Raw genomic sequence first — 16,113 nt, forward strand, 5'->3', positions numbered from 1 at the left:
AGAGATGAGCATTAAGAGTTTAGAGAAAGCTATGAATGAAAGAGTGGAGAGAGAGAGAGAGAGAGAGAGAGGGGCAGAAAGAGAGACTGGGGAGTCACCATGGAGAAGAGCAATTTGTAGATGAAAGGAGAGAAGATGGGACCTCTCACCTGACGAGTGGCTAGAGGGTGGCAGAGTGGGCATGTGAGAAAGGGCATCTTAATTGGGCACTCAGACCCCATTTCTGCTCAGTTTCAGAGAGTGTGCATGCAGCCAAACACTCGCAGGGGCAACATGGGAGTGGAGAAATCCCACAGAGCAGCGAGAGGACATGAAGCAGAGGGTTTAACGCCTCCGCTCGCCAATGTGTGTGGAAGTGAATATGTGTGTGTGTTTGTGTCTGTCCTTCCTGGCTCAGTGTGTTTGTGTATACAGAGAAGTGAGGCCAGGGTGGCGTGTGTTTGTGACGAGCGGGTGTGTTTGTGGGTCTCTTTATGTTTGAGTGTGTGCGTGTGTGCGTGTGAGTGTGTGTGTGTGTGTGTGTTTGTGTGTGTGTGTGTGTGCGAGCGAGAGAGTACTTGCATCTGTGCATTTATGTTTTATGTTCTTATTCCAAGACCCTACTGTTTATCTCATTGAAACAGAAGTGACAAAGTGGTAGAACTGGTAGAGTAAATTAAGCTCATTTCCACACTGATTTACTTTATCCCTCTGTATCAAAGTGAGCGGAGCGCAGAGCCAAGACTGAGAGTCCAAGACAAGTTGCTGCATATTAAGTGGTCTGAAGAACGGGGTGTGAAAATCATTAATGTTGTCCAGTAGTAGTGTTTAGTGTCCAGTTTAGTGGTGTCCAGCCATATACATTTGCCAAAAATATGAAATAATGGTGGTAATTAGTGGTAACCAAGGTGATGAAACTAAAGCATTCACACCATGAATGTTCCCAATTATATTCAGAAATGTTGTGTTATGAGGGATATTCAGGGGGAAGTATAACTTAGTTGGCCAATGCCAACAACAGGTCCCTCATGTGCTATGCACCAAAACGGTCTTTAGCCCTGGCTCTAAAAATCAGATTTAAAAGTCATCTTGGGTGACTTCACATGCTGTATATGTTTTTCACATTGCAATATGACCACAGTGCCAGAGAAACTAAAAGAGCTATAAGCTTATGTGGCCAGAGGAGCAAACAAACACCAACTTTTCTTTCTCTCCCTCCTCCCCTCTCTCTCCATCCCTCCCTTTCTCTCAATCTTTCTCCCCTTTCTTCCAGTCCATCAGTGCCTGCGGACGTTAATCCCTTTTCTTATATAAATAGCTCTTTGGTGTGGAGGGGTAGCTACCGCATGGAGCTCTCACCCTTCTGTCCCCTGAAGCCGGAGCCAGGATGAGCGGGGCGTTGGGTTGGCACACGGCACAGCCTGGGGCCCGGCGCGGCGCTGGACGCCAGTACAGATGGAGGGCATGGCTGGGCAATGCCAGCCTGTCAGGCGGATTAAAACGACTCATTTATTCTCCCAAGTATCTCACAAAGCGACCAGGCCAGAGCAGGGTGGCACGGAGAGGCCAGGCCGAGGTGAGGAAGGTGTGTGTGTGTGTGTGTGCGTGTGTGTGTGTGTGTGTGTGTCTGTGTCTGTGTCTGTGTCTGTGTGTCTGTGTGTGCAGGGTAGGGTTTAAAATAAAGGATGGGTTTTGAAAGTGAGATTTTGAGGTCTTACTTGCAGGTCTTGCCCCCTTCTTGCTTGTTTGTTAGCTTCCTTCTCCTCCTATTCTTCAAGCTAATTCCTTTCTCTCCCCCATCTTTCTCTCTCTCTCTCTCTCTCTCTCTCTCTCTCTCTCTCTCTGTTTCTCTCTTAATCTCTGTCGTCAACTATCTATCCCTCGTCTGTTTTTCTGGCTTTTTTTCGGCCATTACTTATCTTTCTGTGGCTGCCAGAAGCCATTACGGAAGGCAGTGTGCGGAAGGCGGCCAGCGGGGCGGCATCCCCCCCGCGCACGGGTGACAGATTGCCGCTCCGCATTGGTGGCAGTGCGGGCGAGGGCGGAAGCCGATTGGCTCCCAGGGCCAGGAAGTGGGCACTGAGGGATGGCGGAGTGGGGGAGGACAGGAGGAGGAGGCTTGAGAGAGAGAAAGAAAGAGAGAGAGAGAGAGAGAAAGGGAGAGGGATGACAAGACCTAGCTGTGTGACCTTTCGCATTAGGTGAGATACTTAAAGAGGCAGCGACTCTTTTTCCCCCCTCCTCTCCTCTTTTCTAGCTTCTTTTGCTTGTTTTTTTTTTCTTAAAATGTCTGTGCTTGGCAGAGGTGGGCACCGTGGTGTGTCCAGCTTTTACACAGATGCCAGAGCATGGAGAGGCAAGGGGCTGAGTGCCATCTAGGGTCGGATGCCCTTTACGAGCTGCGCCATGCCTGTGAGTGGACGGAGGGTGAGAGAAGGGACGACTGGAGCGCCCTGCAGCTCTGGCACACGGGCATCACCGAGTTCTTCAAAAACAAAGGTCTCGCTGTCCAGTGGGTCAGGTCAATTAAGACCGGCCATAAAAGCAAGTTCAATGCTTTGATTATTAGTTCAAGGATGAGTATTTAATCCTGAAGGGTTAGTAAAACTACCGGTATGTTAAATTATGTCCACATACACCCACCATTTCTAACAGTATTCTCATGTTTTGCTAGGAAAAGAATGCCACCTTAAATCTGCACATCTAATATATAAACATTGTATGGAAAAGTAAACAGAACATCGATAAGATGGGCAACAGAAGGGCAATATCTTCCCCAGACAGCAAAAGCAATGACACCGGACTATGTCAAGGGCACTGACAGAGCCAGAGACATACAATGAGGGGCAAAAGAGAAGAAATAGAGGGCAAGAGAGAGGGATAGGAGGGACAAGGAGAAATGAGTAAACAGCAAACAGATAAATCCCCAGTGCAGTATTGTTTTTGAGCATGTATTTCAGTCCCCTTAAGGACCAGAGCTCGCGGTCAGGCTGCGGTGGCTGCACAATAACAGGCCATGTCACAGACAGGTTAACGGCAGGAGCCCCACATGCCAGCAACCTCTCCGCCTCTTAAATCCTGCACTCTGGTGTCACTGCCAGGCTGAAGGAGAGAGAGAGAGAGAGAGAGGGAGGAGAGAGAGAGAGAGTGATAGAGAGAGGGAGAGAGAGATGGCTAAAGGGAGGGAGGGGTAAATGATGGGAGGAGGAGATGTGCGATAGATAGAGAGAGGGGGCATGATGGGGTAAAGAGAGTGAGTTAGAGAGAGAGAGAGATTGAGAAAGCAGGAGAGGTGGGGGTGAGACTCTAGAAGGGTTTTATCGGGTCTAATTACTCCCGATAGCTCTAATTTACAGGTTGACAGCGGGGGGAAATCGGCGAGATTCACACTTCCGCGGGTCAGCATCTGTCGCCATTACGAGGCAGACGCGCGGCGCCGGGCGCGGCCAGCCCAGTCGGCTGGTTAGCCAGCGAACGAGTGGACGAGCGGGGAGGAAACCGGAGTAAACAAGGCGCGGCGCGGGTGACAGATTAGCGGAGCGGGCTAAAGGACCTTCCGCTGACACACCATCTCTCTCGCTCGGAGAGTTTGTTTTCGCGGCAGCTGTCACCAATAAAACAGAGAGGCAGGAGAGGAGGGAGGGCGAGAGAGGAAAGAGCCAGGGAAGGGAGGAGGTGGAGAGGAGAGGTGCTGGCTTTTGTTCCAGATCCAGAGATGTAGGTGGTAGATAGAGGGAGAGAGAGGAGAGAAAGAGAGGGAGAGAAAAAATGAGAAGAAGAGAGAGAGAGAGGAGAGAATATGAGTGACCTGTTTATCAGTCTGGCTTTTTAGCTTTATGAGGGAGCACTTCAGAGTGCAAGAGGAGGGTCGAGAGGGAAAGAAAAATAGGACAGGATCTACTTGAACTGCGCTTTTTCTGCTGACTTTCTCATAATTACTTCCTCTGGCGTTCGTCCCCCTTTTATAGGTCCGCGATTACAAATGGCCCATGTCAGGCTGATGGGGGTAATTTTAGTTCCATTTGCATCGGCGTGTGTGGCACTGAGGGATGCTCGGGCCTAACAGGACAGAAAGCCCGCTGCCGTAAGCAGCATTCGCGAGATTAAACGCAGGCTCTTTCCAAAAAATGCCCCGCCGCCTGTATACCTTTGCCCAACTGACTACCGCTCGTGTCGGGGGCTGTGCCAGCCAAGGGGTCGGTGCCAGGGTGGTGGTGGTGGATGCGCTCTTGCCCCTTTTCAGATGCCCATTGCGCTCGTTCGCCCAGGCCTGGATCCACACACACACACACACATGCACACACTCTTGGGGAGGCTCTAATGGAAGCTGGCAAAGGAAGTTTTCCTTCACCTCCAGCTGAAGGGCGTCCTTTCTCCCTGTTGTTGTCTGACGGCATGAGTTTGTGTTTGTGTTGTGTGTGTGTGTGTGTGTGTGTGTGTGTGTGTGTGTGTGTCTGTATGTGGGGAGTGGTTTCCACCTGAATGCACAGTAGAAAGGACTAATCACCAGATACTGGCCAATTCAGCCCTCAAGTGAACAAGGAAGGTCAGACTGACCAGGGTGTGTTGTGGGTCACTTGTTGATTATAACTCTTGTTAATGGAACATAGATGATGAGTAGGTCATCCTCTGAGCGGAAATGGGAAACTTGATTCGAGTGCGAGAGATGAGGAAATTCTCCATCAAACGCTGGACTCCGTCCACAATTTCTCCTGCAGTAATACATTATAAAACATGATAGCAGCAGTGTTGCTGTGACAGTAATTATCACCTTAGTGGCCTACTTAACACTTGTCAAGGGGAGAGCTTGGGAATGGCTAAAATGAACTTTCCAATGCTGCCCAGAGCTGAGACGGCTTTCTGCCTAACAGGCCACTGCTGCTGTTGTCCAATCACCAAATGCATCCATAATACTGTCCCCGCCTCTGGTGTCCAATCACCAAACACATCAATTACACTGTCCCGGCCACTGCCACTGCTGTCCAATCACCAAACCCATCCATCACACTTTTCTGGCCACTGCCACTGCTGTCCAATCACGTAAGACATCCACTGCACTGTCCCGGTCACTGCTGCTGGTGTCCAATCATCAAACCCATCCATAACACTGGATGGGGTGGTAGGAAAGCGTCCAGTTTCATATCTAACTCTACACACACACTAATGTCTGTGTGTGTGTGTGTGTGTGTGTGTGTGTGTGTGTGTGTGTTTCAGTGCCATATGGGCGGTCCGGTCTTGTCCCCATCACCCAGAGAGAGGCAGGGGCAAGAGTGGGCCTGAGCCCCCCAGCCCTCTGTGCCCTCCCCTGGCACTGCCACAGGGCACACTCTGCCCATTGCCCACCACCAGCTGCCAGGCCCAGGGCACAGGGCGGGCATGGCTCCCCTACAGCGGAGGAAGAAAACGAATACAACACAGCCACATACAGTAGAAACACATACGTAGACACACACACACACACACACACACATGCACACACACTCTCACGCACACGTCAAGAGTGGAAGTCCCCTATCTCGGTATGATTCAGTGTAAAAAAAAAAACCTGTTCGAACTGTTTGAGAATTTAATTAACTACATTCATTAAGCTGTTACATAAATAAATTACATAAATAAATGTCTTCTAACTATTTCCTCTTTCCTCCTTCCTCAGAAATAGGCCTCACAATTTCATTACATTCAGTACAATTTTTCTAAAGAGAAGCACTATTTCAGTCATTTGCAGGCACATGTGGAATGTGAATCAGAATGAGTGACAAAGCAGGTCAAGACCATGACCAAGGCTGTGGTGTAAGCAGAGAATGTGTATGTGTGCATGTGTTAGCGTGAGTGGAACTGTAGGTGTAAGGTGAGGAATAAGCTAATGTGTAAAACCTAACCCTAACAGGAGAGAATTCTACACCTTAACCATCCACTAAATGGGAACAGAGACTCCCAGTGAGTCAGAGTCTCTCAGAGTGTGTGTGTGTGTGTGTGTGTGTCTGTCTGTGTGTGTGTGTGTGTGTCTGTGTGTGTGTGTGTGTGCATGGACAGTGCTGTGTCTCACAGGACAATGTAATTATGTATCTATGGCTGTCCTTACCATAGGACCTGAAGCCTTTTTTTAAATTAATTATCGCAGATAATGAAAAATGATATCACAGTGCATCAATAGGATTGATCATTTTCTCTTGGGTTGCATTTGTGTTAATTTTCATTATGAGCCACTCGGATGAAGAATGCAAGCACTTACTCTTGCAAATAGTTACACTTACTTGGTGCACTTCAGTAAATTATTGTGACCCCAGTACTGACTGTATACGTAATTACATGCTATTCTTTGGCAGCATCTGACGATATGAATTATTTATCTACAGCAATTATGTGGAACAGGAAAGTACACTAACATTTGAGTAAATAAGAACATGTAATATAACACTAAAGTAGCAATATGCTCCAATTAATACGAATGAAATACTGTGGCTGCATGTGTGTTTGTGTGTAGAAATAATCTAAAATATACTGGAATTTAAAAATTAAAAAATACCCTTCTGATGTCAAATTCCAGTCTGTATTGGTATGGAGAAAAAAATGCAAATCCTTTTTGATCAAGTTAATTTCAATTTAAAAAGTAAGACATTGTACATTACTACTGTAGTAAGTAAGTTGACTTAATGCTGCATGCTTTGTGAAGAGATCACACTGTCACCCATATTTTTAAATACCACCAAACTGTACACAAATGACAGACAGGATGACATGTCACCTAGATTTTGTCAGATCCAAACTCAACCATGTGTAAAGAAGACAGTGTGGAACAGGTTCTAAAAATATTCTCCTGAGCGTGGGGCATCATGCTGGCCAGCACTCGCCTGCCCACTAGTCGGGGGCGGCTTTAGCCCAAGCACTGGGCCAGGCTGCGGACTCCGGGGTACAGCGTCCCAGAGGAGGGCGCCCGGATCACCCTGTCCTCCATCAGGCTGCCATGGAGAGCAGCACCTGTCAGGTAAGAAGGCGCTGCAGCTGTGAGGGAACGTGAGTACAAGTGGCGGTCACATGTGGGACACCCCCCTCAATCCTGCCGCCTAATCTCTGATGAACAGCTTTACAGGGGAACCAGAGGACAGGGGGAAGGTAGTTTATATGTTGGGGGGAAAGGAGGTGAGGGGAGGGAGTGGTGAGGGAAATGACGGGCAATCGGCTGCTTGGCATCTCCGCCTGTGCCCACGTCTCTCACCCATAACCCCGAAGGAGGTGGGGAGCGGAGGGGGAAAGAAAAGAGACTGCTGTGGGCTGCTGTGCTCTAAATGCATTTCATTATCATCATCATGATTATATCACTGATTGCGTGTTTTGGGTAACGTACTGCAGCAGCTGTCCCGGGAGGGGAGTGTGTGTGTGTGTGTGTGTGTGTGGGAGTGTGTGTGTGTGTGTGTTGTGTGTGTGTCTGACTGTGCTTCTGAATGATTAACACCCGCCTGATGAGCCATGCGTCAAAATCTCCCCCAGGAACATGAACCAAGGAACACGCAGAGCGAGTCCCGCCGAGGCTACACACACAAAGCGTGCAAAAATAATAATGCATCCAGACAGTAATTCTACACACGCTATTTACACATGCCAAGATTAGCCTCACTCATTCACTCTAATACGGCAGAAAAACAGCTGAAAACTGGTCAGAAATGAAAATAAATAGCTTTAAAAACAAACACATGCTGTGGCTCATCCTGTAAAATTCATTCCGAGCCCAAAGCATCCAATCTCTGCACTAAATCTGCCTGAGAGGAAATCAACCTGACTTGAACATGCTGGCTACTTCAACCCACTGGCTCTGGAACACGATCTGACCCAACAGACTCTGAGGTCCTGCAGGACCAGGATTGCCCCGAAGCTCAGAGCTCACAGGCAGGGGTCGAATCTAAGAGACAGGCTTTAATGAATGTTTAATCCCACAGTCCCCTCTACACGTCTCACCGAGATCAACGCGAGTCAAAACCCACAAAAAGACGCGCAGCAGGGCTCTGAAATATTCATCTGCTACATGCTTCATTAAGATTGAAATACACCCAGGTTCCCCTTTACTTATTCATCTGATTATTGAAACAAATGACAGAAACGGGAGACACTGCAATGTGCATGCTACTATTATAATATTTGTATCACAGATTTGTAACAATTTGTTTCAGGACAAAATACTCTAGGATGGTAAATTCCTGTTGACATCACCGCTTTCCTCTCTCCTTGCTGCGCCTACGAATGGCAGTGGTAGCATTGCAGCGGTACAATCCAGCAAAATTCGGCTTGCATGACCCGTGGTCATTCTGGGCAGGCATTAGCCTATCTTACATGTCACTCTGCTGCCTGTCACATTGGCCTTAGAGAAGCAGCAGAGAGCTTGATGGAGATCACAACAATTGATGACCACTCCACCACTCAGCTGGTGTGACACTTTGTAAAATGGCACCAGGAGAGAAGATGCTGATAAATGATCCTTTACTAAACTATCAATCCAATATTTGTCTGTCCTTTGTCAGATTGAAAGCCATTTACTAGTATTGTATTTACTGGAGAGATTCCTATTTATTGCAAGAGTTTTTTTTTTTTTGCTGTTATTTTTCTATTAGACCAGGCTAGGTCATATTCTCTCTAGTCAGAATCACATCACATCAATTGCATCTTTTTAAATTATAATAATAAATGAACATAATAATGGGAAACACTACAAAGTACAAGCCACCATAATGCTATGAAAACTCAACTTCCAATTTTCACTGTCAGGCTTTAACAATGAACTCCTATTAGGCTGTTGGGTTGTGTCTGGGATATAGAGGATTTCGTTTTTATTTGGCAACCGCGAAACGCGCTGTATTTGTCCCTCCTCTTTTGCCGTCGTAATTTCCTGGAGACGGATCTTTATTTTTCATTTGGAAAATGGCGGCTTCTAGCCCAACTTGTGCCCCAGATGGGGTTGGCGACGAACCTGCTTCTGAACCAGAACAGGAGACCGATACCTGGGCAGCACAGGGACCGATCGTCAAGAGAGAACCCGAGTTAAAATTACTGAGTCCGATCAGTGGTGTGGAGCCCCTCTCGTGGTCTGAGGACCACAGACTTGCAGCTTCTACCTCCACCAGCATCTCTGTTGTGGAACTCGTGTGTGATGTTAATGTTCATAACCAGAACTTGATTTTACATCGAACACTAATTCCCGTACCGGAGTCTCCTTACGAGTTTAAGGTAACTTAATACTGACTCCCATTTGTGTCCTGTGGTCATAGTCGCACATCGCTCTCACATGGTTGTCCTCTATTAGTATCAAAACAATTTGCTAGCTAGCTTAGCGATTTTATTTGTGTAACGCGAAGTCTCGCGTGTTTATGATGTTTTAAACATTATGATAACGTTAATATTCGGAATACGCAGCGTTTTACATGTTGTATTTATGTGCAAAGTTTATTTTAGTGTTATCTATGCCTCATCAAAGTCTAATAGTAGCCCAATGTTAAAGGAGGAAAAGGCATTTGTTCTTGGTTAAGCAGTCCTTGCAGCAATCTACCTTTACCCAACGTTGTTTCAACAGGTGGGCCCAGAGGAAGAAGTCTTAAAAGTGAAAAATGACTTGGCAACATCAAGTGACCCAACTGTGACACAGACCTTCATGATTGACAAAGTGATGAACCCCCAGACGGGTGCACCACGGGGTGTGAAGTACACCAGCTGGTCACCTCTGGGCTGTGACGTCAATGGCCGCTGCCTGTTGGCCACTCTCACACTGGACAACCGGCTGACAGTGTACAGCAGCCGAAAACGCCTGCAGTGGACTCAGGAGGTGGACCTAACCAAGCTATATGGTGAAATGCTAGCGTCCCGTGACTACTCTTCTGTTTCGCACGATGGCTCATCCTCTTCCTCGTCCTCTACGTCGGCCACTCCTGCTCCTCTGACTGACCCGGAGGAGCTGCGCCGGCGGTATCGTATGCAGACGCCCGTGCGTATGGAGTGGTCGAACATGTGCACCAGGCAGCAGGTGCAGACCAACAACAAGTGCCAGGAAATAGAGACAGTGCTGCTGGCTGTGCTGATGGAGAACGGCGACCTGGTGGTGTGGCAGTTCAGCCTGCCGCTGCAGGGCGAGGACGCAGTGATCTCCTGCAACACCATCCAATCGGGCATGGCCTCTCCCAGCGTGCTGGCATGGTGGGAGTACGAGCACGGCGGGCGGCGCATGAGCGGCCTGATCGTGGGAAGCGGCTCCGGGCCCGTCAAGATCCTGCCGGTCAACTTGCGCGCCGTCAAGGGCTACTTCACGCTGCGGCAGCCCGTGGTGCTGTGGCCCGAGTCGGACCGCATCCCCGTGCACCAGATCCGCTGTGTCACTCTCTTTCACCCGCTGCACAAGTGCAACTGCAGCCTGGTGGTGGCGGCGCGCGGCTCCTACCTCTTCTGGTGCCTGCTGCTGATCACCAAGGCTGGCCTGAATGTGCACCATTCGCACGTGACCGGTCTGCACGCCACCCCCATCACCTCGCTCAGCGCTGGCCACCATGGTGGCTCGGTGTACACCTGCGCGCTGGACGGCCACGTAAAGAAACTCACCCCCATTTTCACAGACGCTGCTGTGCTCTTCAAGCAGGAGGATGTGCCCCTGCCTGAGGGTGTGGTCGGAAAACGCCTGCACGGTATTAGTGTAAGCCCGTATGGTGCTTACATGGCCGTGGTCACCACAGAGGGCATGACCAACGGCCTGCACCCAGTTGAACGCCACTATCAGGTAATGTGATTTTTATGGCTTTATGGCCTAATGTATGGCCTGCGTATTTTATTTACCACTTACAATAAATAAGGTGCTGCCTTGATGGTTTAGATCTAATCTTGGTCTTGGGCAAGTCAGCAGCTAAATAAATAGCTGTTTACACAATAAAGTAAACAACCAACTGAAAGGTGTTAGGTGAGTGTTCCCTCAAAAACCCCTCCCTCCCTTGACCCAACTTTCAGTGGTGACTATGGCAGATATAGTCTGTTACAAGCCTATTGATATTCCACTTGCAAGGTCCGATAAATAAACCAAGTGTTTGGTCTTCAACTCTAGGTCCAGTTTGTGACGCTGAAGACGCCTGAGGATGCGGCCACTGAGCTGCTGGAGTCGGGCGTACAGAACCTCTTCCGGCAAGCCGATCTGCTGGACCTACTGCGGTGGAAGGTGCTTCGGGACAAGTGCATTCCGTCACTCCTCATGGACGAGCTGGACGAGAAGGTGCACAGCGCGGGCACCCCCTACCTGTGGAGACTCAAGCTCTTCCTGTGCCGGGTTTTCTACCAGTCGCTGCAGAAGTCGCCCACTGAGTCGCGCTGGAGGCCCAGCCACGAGGACCCCAAAGCCCCTATGCTGGGGGAGGACGAGGGGGAGGGGGACGAGGAGAGCCAGGCCCAGGGGGATGGAGAGGGAGACAGGGAAGGGCAGAACGCAGAGCACAAGTCCAAAGCCGAGGAGGACAGGATGACCGAGGTACTGGCTTGGATGGAGGTAGTGGAGGTGCACCTGACACGCGAGCACATGAAGCGCGTGCTGGGAGAGGTGTACCTGCACACCTGGATCACGGAGAACACCAGCATCCCCACGCGGGGGGTGTGCGACTTCCTCGCCAGCGACAACAGCTGCGAGGACAGGGCGGCTAAGGTGAGGACACGATGGCTCAAGTCTAATGACCTGAAGAGGTTCACAGAAATAGAGAGGCAAACTTCTTGGATACTTCTTTTAGTCATGTAAGGGGTTGTAATAAAACATTTTTAAAAATCTTTTTAAGGACCTTATTTAGAATGTTAGTTCTAACGTTAGTTAGCTCATTTCTGTTTTTTGTAGTTCAGGAATGCAAGACACAGAGGCAAACAAAGACACTGTAGCTGTACCTTGCTGCTAACCTAACTAGACCCAAAGAAGAGGAAAATGTTGCTGAGAAGCATCAAGCGGAGAATCTGAGCAAATGTCCTTACACATTGAGCTCACATTGAAGCATCAGGTTTTTTTTTTGCATTAATAATATGCAAGAAATGAGTGATACCGGTGAAAGTGGTTATACCAGATTGTCGTGTGTTTCCAGAGTTAAGTGTTCCTTAAAGATAACCTGACTCCGCCAGATGGAGGCTTCGCATTTGCTCTGCATGTCCATCTGGGAACTTTCTGTTGGAAAACTTTTGGGAAGGGGCAGAAATACTGGTTAGCTGATTGGATAAACCATCTGTCTATCACCACCTATGTTGGTTATCGACGGGCCAAATCAACCAATTAGATGAACAAAGTGTTCTTCTAATGCCTTCGTTTAACATACAATTAAGTTAGGTAACGTAACTAACGTTAACATTTTTTAACTTACCATTTGTATGTGACATGAACCTAATCAACGACAATTCCCATCAAGTTTTCACGGTAGGCCCTACACTTCTGAAGAAAGTATATTCCTCCATTATGAACTGGAATCGGCCGTGGAGGATGTCTGTGTCGTTCATTCCTCCCAGCTGCATGGCTGAGACTCATAGCTTCACAGCTTATGCAGGAATAATTTCTAATTTGAATAAAACTTGAGCGATAGCTATGCTCATCTCATCTGTGGATGCCGTTATGTTGTTCATTGCGTCACACCTAAACCTGCCTCAAAACCAACGCTGATTGGCCGCTCGTTTGGTGAACTGCTCCAAATTTTGAAAGTTGCCAGACTGATCTGCGAGTGAAAACCTGAAGCTCGCGAGATCAGGATGGTCTCAGAAGGCTACCTTAAAGATGCATTGATATGATGGCATTAAGATATAAGGATATGTTAAGTACTTAATATAGCCATTACACTTTCAGGGTAGTGATAGCCTAGCTCTCTTATTTCTCAACCTTGAAGATGCAAAGGTCTGCTTGAAATGAGAAAGTCAGCTTGTGGAAAATGTCAGCTTGAGGTCAGTGTGTTTTAATATGTAGAGCACAGACACACAGTTGTCTGGTAGCGTTCTATTTCTGTTGTAAAATAGTGGATAACAGACACAAAATGCAAACAAGAATGCAGTGTTTCCCATACATTGACTTATTTGTGACGGCCCACCACAATCAACATCAACAGTGACCACCACACAATGATTTTCCGGGTTGTACTAAATTGCTAATCTGGTTAGCATCATAACCTAAAAACTGTTGCATTCAAGTTAATTCTGCAAACCTTCCACCACAAATAGAATTCAATTCTGTGGGAAACACTGAAAATGTAAACCAATAAATGCCAAACTCTCTTTAAAAAGACCTGGAAATAGCAACAGAGTGTGGATAGAATATTGACATATTGTCAAAAACACCTATGGTATGTGTTGCTCAGACTCAACTAAAATTAGCATGCTAGCCAGCCAACTTCTATTAATCTATTCTTCAGACCGTAGTCTGTCATAATACCACATTGTACCTCATTGTTGAATCAAACAGTAAATGGAAGAGTGCCGTTGCAGGCTTAAGAGAATTGACCACTTGAATTCTACACATAGCCCCTTTTAACTCTTGACCCGTCTCTTTTCTGTGACCCCTCACAGGTCCTTATTGGACACGTGTGTAAGAAGATGAACAAGCAGACGTTTCCGGAGTACTGCAGCCTGTGCAAAGATGTGCTACCCTTTAATGACCGCCGGCAGGCCGTGTGTCCCAATGGCCACCTGTGGCTCAGGTAAGGGCTGACCAGACTTTTTCTCCAAGTTTCTTGTTTCAGTGCATAACTGAGTAAAAACACCTGAATACTTTTGTATTGTTTCAAAGTGTATGTTCTTACTCATCTATCATGTCACATCCATCACCCAGTCTAACCGTGCTTCCAGCCACATGCAGTAGTTGTGTATTCCTAGTTTTATGGGGCCATGCATTACTTTGGCACCTTGTGATGACTACAGACTTTTTAAAATAGAATTGGGGTGCTATGCTATAGAAGAATGTATTTTTAGCAATCATTTTAGTGATCCAGAGGTGGAAATTATATCATCAAAGTAACAGCTCAAGTGGTGGTAACACAACAAAAGCAACTTTAGTAAAAAGCAGATTAATGGACACCACGGTGTTCAGGTATCAGAAGTTAATCCACGTTGAGTCATCCAATTATGCCTTACTTAAACTACCTCTGTTGCTTGCTGGACATAAAATGCCTCATGTTTGACTGTTTTGTTGTTATGTGAATTTTATATTAAGGAAGTAAAGTATGTGCCTTTAATATGGCACATGTTATGCAGGAGATATGACGCATGTCTGTTCACACCATCAACTCGTGTTCCAGACCACCTACAAATGTGGTCTGAGGTATTGGATCTCGAATGCAGATTCAGTGCAGGTACACACCTAGCATTAGAGGTGCGAAATGCCTAAGATCGACCAAGACGACAGTAGACCAGTAAAAGTACAAAACCCAAATATTCAATGTTCTCAAAGTCTGGACCATAATCCCAAAGTGTACCAATATTTCTGTTCACAATGTTGGACTCTAGTGCCCACCTTTACCCTATGATGGGTGGTGTGTGCTGCCTCTTATGGTTGATCCCAGAAGTGCAGTGCATCAGTGGCTAGGGCCAAACATGTCCCTCCACTACCACTGGTGTGTGTGTGTGTGTGTGTGTGTGTGTGTTTCACCCTCTCTATCTCTTCCTCCAGATGTATGCTTTCGTACCAGGCATGCCAGTCGGTGAGCTACAGGCGCTGTTTACTGCAGGACAGCATTGCCCGGATGCCAGGGCCAGAGGGTAAGCCGCCCCTCTCGCCTTCCCCTCAGTCAGTGTTGGCATGAAGCTCTGACCTGCACCATCTCCATCAACAAATGCTGTGAAGAAAGGAGAATTGTTAGAGCACGAAAGTATTTGGATAAAAATCAATACTGTATATTTCTTTTATTGTTTTAGGTATCATAGTTTCTATTTTTATTAGAGGGGATTCAGCAGCTATGTTTCCATTTTGTATCTGAAGTTATATTCACCTTATACCCTCGCAGTTATGGTATGAATGAGGTCTTACTGAGCCCGTCAGAGTGCCAAGCCATGCCATGCCATAACAGCTCTTTGTCCTTTCTTACAGCAGTAAATATGATTCAATATGATAAACTCGGTGTTAGTATCTCACTAATCTCAAGCTAAAATTGCTTCCATATAGCCACATGCAGTAGTTGTGTATTCCTAGTTTTATGGGGCCATGCATTACTTTGGCACCTTGTGATGACGACAGACTTTTTAAAATAGAATTGGGGTGCTATGCTATAGAAGAATGTATTTTTAGCAATCATTTTAGTGATCCAGAGGTGGAAATTATATCATCAAAGTAATTTTACCAAGCTAAAATTGGAATGTACTGTATACATTGTGAACAAGGTAAGGAAACACAAGGCACTTTTTTAGTGTTTTTCCTCTCCTTGAGCTGAACCCATGACCAGTGCCTGTCCTATGACCTGCGTTGCATTGGCAGTAGGATTTACCCCAATGGGACCGTGCCTCTTGGCTCTCACCGCACGGCACATGTGGGATCACAGACACTGTACAGTATTATATGCACTGTTCATCACCTAATGGTTTCCCCTCTCTTCTTTGACCCTGTGCTCCGCAGACCCGGAGTGGATCAAGAGGATTCTTCAGGGACCATGTGTGTTCTGTGACTCCCCCCTACTGTAGGATCCCACGTTCCCCTGAAGGGGGTAAAGGTCACTATGCCTGAGGCATCCAATCAGGATGGACCGTGCTGCTAAGAGATGCCATACGAACTCTTTTTCCCTTTCAATTGTCATATCAGCATACGAGAGTGAATTTCATTTGGTATTTTGCAAAGTTTTTATATATATGTTGGTGTATGTAAATGTATACAATATGTATAAATAAACAATTCTTTCTGTTGGAAAAACTACACTTAGGCCTTTCATGAGTGGAAGTAAACTTTTTTTTTTACTCTCCCTTTCCATAAAGTGTTCATTTTATTCAGTATTATGTGCATAATTATTATTATTTTTAGATATTCTGTTTTGCTTGGCAGAAAGTATTGGCATATTTCTAGGAACATCAGACTTGTTATTGTTTTGGTTCTTGCCCTGACAAACTGTAGGGGAACAGAATGCATTTCCCCCTTAACCATTAGAGCCACACACACACACACACACACACACCTCACTCCTC

The 16,113-nt window shown here is 46.9% G+C and overlaps 1 protein-coding gene across 2 annotated transcripts; it reads left to right on the forward strand.

The window, feature by feature from the left end:
- The first annotated feature begins 8,863 nt into the window (after nt 1–8,863).
- On the forward strand, nt 8,864–15,847 carry gtf3c4 (general transcription factor IIIC, polypeptide 4). 2 transcript variants are annotated; one of them, XM_042060068.1, is made up of 6 exons: nt 8,864–9,195; nt 9,539–10,729; nt 11,048–11,635; nt 13,516–13,646; nt 14,615–14,703; nt 15,554–15,847. In XM_042060068.1, exons 1-6 carry the CDS (start codon nt 8,890–8,892, stop codon nt 15,616–15,618), a joined length of 2,370 nt encoding a protein of 789 aa, XP_041916002.1. In that variant the 5' UTR covers nt 8,864–8,889; the 3' UTR covers nt 15,619–15,847. The 2 variants fall into 2 exon arrangements, with proteins under 2 accessions (XP_041916002.1, XP_041916003.1); XM_042060069.1 differs by lacking the exons at nt 13,516–13,646; nt 14,615–14,703; nt 15,554–15,847 and adding an exon at nt 11,819–12,260 and having other exon boundaries at nt 11,048–11,721.
- Nucleotides 15,848–16,113: the final 266 nt, after the last annotated feature.

The sequence above is a fragment of the Alosa sapidissima genome, chromosome 13, assembly GCF_018492685.1.
Source record: "Alosa sapidissima isolate fAloSap1 chromosome 13, fAloSap1.pri, whole genome shotgun sequence".
NCBI lineage: Eukaryota > Metazoa > Chordata > Actinopteri > Clupeiformes > Clupeidae > Alosa > Alosa sapidissima.